Source organism: Marmota marmota, unplaced genomic scaffold (assembly GCF_001458135.2).
Source record: "Marmota marmota marmota unplaced genomic scaffold, marMar, whole genome shotgun sequence".
Taxonomy (NCBI): Eukaryota; Metazoa; Chordata; class Mammalia; order Rodentia; family Sciuridae; genus Marmota; species Marmota marmota.
In genome coordinates, this window is record NW_026000223.1 from 3,580,256 (window position 1) to 3,586,480 (window position 6,225).

General features: G+C 39.4%; 1 protein-coding gene across 1 annotated transcript; it reads right to left on the reverse strand.

Annotated features, from left to right (window-relative positions):
* Positions 1 to 1,204: 1,204 nt before the first annotated feature.
* Positions 1,205 to 3,066, reverse strand: LOC107155378 (calcium-binding and coiled-coil domain-containing protein 2-like). The gene has a single exon (XM_048792707.1). The coding sequence runs from the start codon at positions 3,018 to 3,020 to the stop codon at positions 1,671 to 1,673; it is 1,350 nt and encodes a 449-aa protein (XP_048648664.1). The 5' UTR covers positions 3,021 to 3,066; the 3' UTR covers positions 1,205 to 1,670.
* Positions 3,067 to 6,225: the final 3,159 nt, after the last annotated feature.

Genomic DNA, 6,225 nt, shown 5'->3' on the forward strand with positions numbered 1-6,225 from the left:
CAAGCAACATTTTGAAAAATGAAACGCTGACTTCATAGAGCAGAGAAATTGGAATTTAAGAGCTTGAAGAGGGATAAGTCAATAGTAAGAAGGCCAATTCTTGCTGCATGACCATAGAGCCTCAGGAAATCCAGGTACCGGGAATTCTGAAAGCAGAGATAAGAGTGAGGTTGAAGACAGGAGTGAGTAAAGGCCTCTGTAAGGGCAAGGTGGACCCTTAGAGATGCCTTTTAAACCCTTGGTGAAGTTTTGAGATTTCTTTTGAGAAACAACGTTGGGACAATATGGATTTTGGGACACAGCATGAGGGGGAGCAGGACAATTTTCTTATTGAAGATGGGAGAACCAAGTGAAAGTCCATACAGTAAGGTACCAGGACCCATTTCTCCCTTGACCACCTCCCAGCCCTCATAGTTCCAGGAGTGCCCGCAGCCAGGCACATGCTACCTCCACTTTGGCAGGACAGACATTCCTTTCTGTGGCCATTGGCTGACCGTAGAAAGAGGATCTATAGATATCGACACTTGGCTGTCCCCCGAGGCAAAGGGTCAGGTCTGACATATGGTAGTGAAACACATGTATTGACAATCTACCTCCACACAAAGGAGTTCAGCTTTTTCAGTGCCTCAATCCTAAATGTTCCATTCAGTCAAGAATTCCCATACAATTTAGGAAAACCCCACATGTGAAAGGCAGCAACACAAATCAAACAAAGTGAATAGAAGTAAATTCAACAACTCAGAAACAATGCAAAAAGCAAAAGAAAATTTAGAAGTAAAACAAAAGGCATAAAACAACAAAAATAACTATGATCCATATTCTCACAAAAGCAGACATTGTGTCTATGAAACAATAGATAGTCTTATCAAAAGCAACAATAACAATAAAAATAAAGTATGGAATCTAAGAAAAAAGCCAACATAAGAGAACCAGGCAGAACTCTTGGAATATAAAGCTACAACAGCATAAATTAAAAAAAAAATTGGGTGAAGAGTTGGAGCTAAAGTTGAAGAAATCTCCCAGAAAGGATGCTATGACAAACAGATGGAAAACTGAGGGGAATGGAGTCTACTTAAATCTTAGAAATGTGGAAGTTTAAGAATGAAAGAAAAGAGAAAATGGGGAGGGATCACAAAGAAGAATTTATAAATTTTCCCAAAACCAAAAAGCATGAGTATTCATGTTTTTTTTTTTTTTGGACATCTGAATTTTGGGTTAGTTTAATGCAATCAGTTGGAGAAAGAGGCCTGAGGAGGAGGCCCTCAGAGTTAGAACTAAAGACTGAGTACAAATATACTTGAGGCCTAACCTTGAATAGCAATGGGAAAACTTGGAAGACAATCACTTAGTAACAACTCTGGCAGATCAACTCAGGCAGGTCAACTCTATCCTGGCACCCTTGTACTGAGGTCCCAAGGAAGAATGGGCACATAAGTGAGAGGCTGATACAGCTAGAGCTATGTGACTTAGGTAGTCACTCACAAGAATGGAGGCAGAAGCTCTTAACATCATCTTGTAGATAATGGACATGGCTCCACCTTTACAGGCAGCAGAGCTAAGTAAATCCCTAATGATTTCAGGTTAGGAAGGATCTTGACTCATTTAACTCATAGTAGAAGCTGTATGTTCTACTAAACTATGTACAGCATAGATCCAAAAGGCTTGGATGCTTAAAGAGAGTGGCAGAACACATGGTCTTTAAAGATCTGCTTCTCTCTTGCTGGGAAGGTCTTGTCACAAATTGGACAATTCAAACAAAGGGTCTGCATTTGCTGCTGCTCCAAGGTGTGATCACAGATTTCATCAGCAAAGTCTGATTTGCAGGTGAAGCATTTCTTGATGGAGAGCAGGCTAGGGGCAGAACTTTCTTGAATACCAGAATATGGGTTTCCATAGACAAGACCTGGATTTTGTCCAGCACCTCCTTGATCTGAAGTAGGCACTTGACATGGCAAAGAGTCAAAATCCAGACCCATGTAACTCAGCAATCTGCTGTTCTCTTTCTTTAAGAGATCATTTTCTCTTTCCATTCTCTCTTTCTCTCTCTGCAGAACATCACATATAATCTTGTTCTCACTCAGTCTTCTTGACAGGTCAAAATTCTCATCCATTAACTCCTGTTGTTTCTTCGCTGCAGTAGTTTCTTTCTGCTTCATATCCTCCACTATCTGCTGGAGCTTCTTCTGTTGCTCCCTCTGTTCAGTCAAACTGAAAAAGAGTTGGTCATTTTCCTTTTTCAGATGTTCCAACTGTTCTGCTTTATCTTGATCTCCCTGAACAAGCTTTTCCATTTCCTTCTCTTGAGTTGACAGCTGGGCCTGAAGCTGATCCACTCTGATTCCCATCTTCTCATTTTCTGAGGACACTTTCTGGTTATGTTCTTTCAGTTGAAGCAGCTCAGTTTCCCAACAGGTTTTCTGCTCTTTCACTTTCTGTTCCAATTTCTTATTGATACTCTGTAGAGTCTCCAGCTCCTCCTGCTTCCTTTGGAGCTCAGCCTGCATGCTTGAGTTCTGCTTCTGGAGGCTGGCACAGCTGTCCTTCAGTTCCTGGTTTTCTTTGCAAAGCTCCTCGTTGTGCTGTTCAATCTCTTCTACCTTTCCCTTAGTAGTAACAACCAGGATGTCCTCTTCACTTTCTGGACGGAACTGGAAAGGGATACTTGCTCCCCGGACCACACCATCCTGATCCACATAACAGAACTGGTAATACTCATCATCCTTAGGCAGGTAATAAGCTTTAAATTGGACTTCCTGCTGTTTGGCTGATTTGTTGTTTATGTCACTAGGCAAAGCAACCCACATGAAGGTATAATATTCACGGGTTGTCTTCCATCCCACTCTAAAGATGCCAATCCAGTCCTTTCGACGGGGGATGAAATGCTCGGCGAAGGTATAATAGCATGTGATGTCCCCTCCAGGGACATAGAACTTCTCCACACTATTAAAGATGACCTGAGAGAAATGACAACGATCGAGCAAGACAGCTGATGTGGGGGGATCTTCTATTGTTTTTTCCATGATGGGTGTCCAGGGCAGCAGCCGGCAGCCGCGCAACAGCAACAGGCGAGTATTCATGTTTAAAGGGCTCATTTCAAGTAGAGAAAATTAGTGTGTGTGTGTGTGGCGGAACCCAACTGTACAAAGATATTCACTGTGGGTTGAAGGCATAAAGAGAAGTTTCTGAACCTTTTCTTGAGATGCAAAACTAACATTGGAAATTGTGTTGGGCCTGGGCTCCTCTAGAGCAGAAGGAAGCAGCACAAAGTCAGTGGGCCAAAATCTTCAAAATTCTGAGGGTGATAGTTTCCAATCTACAACTTGGTTGGGTTCTGGAAAGCCAAATGATGCCATGCCCACCCTACAAGATGTCATGTTCTAATCCCATACCCTGTGAATGCTACCATATGTAACAGAAGGACTTTGCCAGTATGATAAAGTTAAGGATCTTGAGGTGGGGAGATCAGGCTGGATTATCCAGGGGGCCCAGTGTAATTCCAAGAACCCTTACAGAGGGAGCCTATGGATCAGAGTCAGAAAAAGGGTGATGTGAAGATGGAGAAGAGGAGTAAGAGACACTATAGGCCAAAGGATGTAGGCAGTTTCTGGAAGCTGGAATAGACAAGGGGATGGATTTTTTTTCCTGAATCTTCCAGAAGAAAATCAGTCCTGTGGACTTTAGACTTTGGATCACCAATACTCTAAGATAAATTTCCATTTAAATCACTAAGTCTGTGATAATTTATTACAGCTTCAAAAGAAAGAATTATACTGGCCAAATATTAGTCAGATGTGCAAACAATTACAGACACTTTAAATATTCACATCTAAAAAAAACTTTAGTTCTCTTTCATTTATTAGGAATACCCTAGATAAGGTGTTCTACTAAGGAGGGCCCAGCATGAGAAATTGCATGATGTCCCGGAAAGAAGAGACCCAAAGGAGAGGGCGAAGAGGAATTCCCATGATGAGGGTGAGGGACTATCCCAGGTAGATAGCTGCAGACCTTGGGAGGGCAGCCATGGGGGCTGCAGCAGTGCCAGGCAGAGGTACAGAGTGCTTGATGGCTGGCTGATGACTCAACGGCACTGGGTGATGGTCAAGAGCTGTAGCACCTGGGTTCCCATCTCAGTGCCATTATTACCTACTAACCATGCAGCCTCAGTTTTATTTTTTGCAAAGTTAAAATAATACCATGTAGGATTGGGGTGTGGGAAAGAATTAATACATGGAGAGCACTTAAAATATTTTCTTGGAAACAAAATGGGCTCAGTAATTATTGCCTTTTTATTTCTAAGAATATTTTGTAGTTTTGTTGAATAATTTGGAGGAAGAATTACTGATAGACAAATGGAGCATTGAACATATATTCCTGTTCATGACACAGTTAAAAACAGTATTGCAGTTTAAGTTTCAGCTGTTGAGGATATTTACCATCATAATCATGTAACCTTTGACTGTTGATTTAATCGACATTGTGGCTTTAGTGTTTGGGGGGACAGGAAAAGAGAAGGAGAGGATGAGTTTGATGGACAGGAAATCAAATGATAAGGTATCAAATTATAAAATCAAGAGAGCAGGTTAAGCATATTATTTAGAAACACCTAGAGGAGTTAATATTGATTATCACTAGGGATTGTAATATTGGAATAGAGCTAAGTAAAACAAGGAACTATTGATTTCCGTTATAAGCCCCATGGCACTATTGGACTTTTAAAAGTATGTATGTGTATACTTTGATAAAATTTAAAAAAAAATGAATAATGAAGTTAGCATATGTGATAGAACACATTTGGCAAGGCAGAGTAAGTCATATAACTTTCATTGCCAATAGTGTTGTAATTAAAATTCTTTGACTCTTTTGTCCAAGCATATGAGCTGTAGAGCAAAAATTTATAGCTTCAGAAATTATAAATATTCAGCAATCTTTGGGTCTTGTCAACTAATGATGCTTCAAAACCAATGGTGCTCAACCTGGACTACAAATAAAAATCACCTGGGCTAGAAATTGTAGAACTTTTAAAATTTCCCAAATCCCAGCTTTACTCCAGACCAATTAAATCAGACTCTCTAGGGTTAGGATCCAAACATCAGTATTTGAAACATCCCTAGGGGATTACAGTGTGTGGCTGTGGTTGAGAAGAACTGTGTGAAAACATTTGGGGTGGTGCTTGGTGAGATTAGTTTTTACTCATTGGCTTTGTAGTAAGCAACACCTCACATTTAACAACTTGGTAGGAACAGATGGGGAACTGGCAATCGTTTGTGGAAATTACTAAGTGTATGTGCATATATATATATATATATATATGCACACACACACACACACACACACACACATATATATAGTGCATATATACACACAATTCCTAAATATTATAATATGTATTAGAGTCATATTTGAACTTTAGTTAATTCTATTAAATCATAAATTGCTTCATGCTAGATTTTTAGTTAGTGCATGAATCAGACTCCCAAATCTTAGAGCTTTAAATATTAATGGTTATTTTTGAGACACACTGATCTGTGAGAATGCAGTATTTCCTGATGAACTAATGAAAAATTACTGAATTATACCAGGAAGACCCAGTATTAATTACCACGTAGTTCATACTATACTTTATAAATCAGAAACAAAATCCAATAATTATAGGACAATAACTATGCAATTACCTTGACTCCACATAGTAATTACAGTGTAATTTTGTCAATAGTTCACATCACATATTCCATAAGAGAACTGCTTTTACTTTGCTCCCAGGAATTAAAAATAACTAGCTAGATTATTCTAGCATTGGTTTAGGGAGAAACCAATAAATATGATCTTTATTCTGAGATTCATAAATCATCTAAGATTTAGTTTGTAACTTTCTCCATATTACACTAATGGATACTAGAGATATTTATCAAATTAACTAGATATTTATCTGGAAATATTGGAACATAACAGGAAATGCTGCTCTTTGGAGATACAACCTAAATAGTTTTACTCTAGTTGAATTGGAGACAGTCAAAGTTTTCTTTAGCAAATAGGTAGACTATGATTTGATTGGCCTCCTACAAGGAAAGGTTTGTGTGTGTGTGTGTGTGTGTGTGTGTGTGTGTGTGTTCCTTTTAGCAGTTTTAGCTTCTTTGGCAGAACACTTTGCTGGGGAGATAGGAAGACAGTTCTAGAAGAAGGCAATTGTACAGAATTACCAAGAAATGAGGACAATCCCCAAACCAT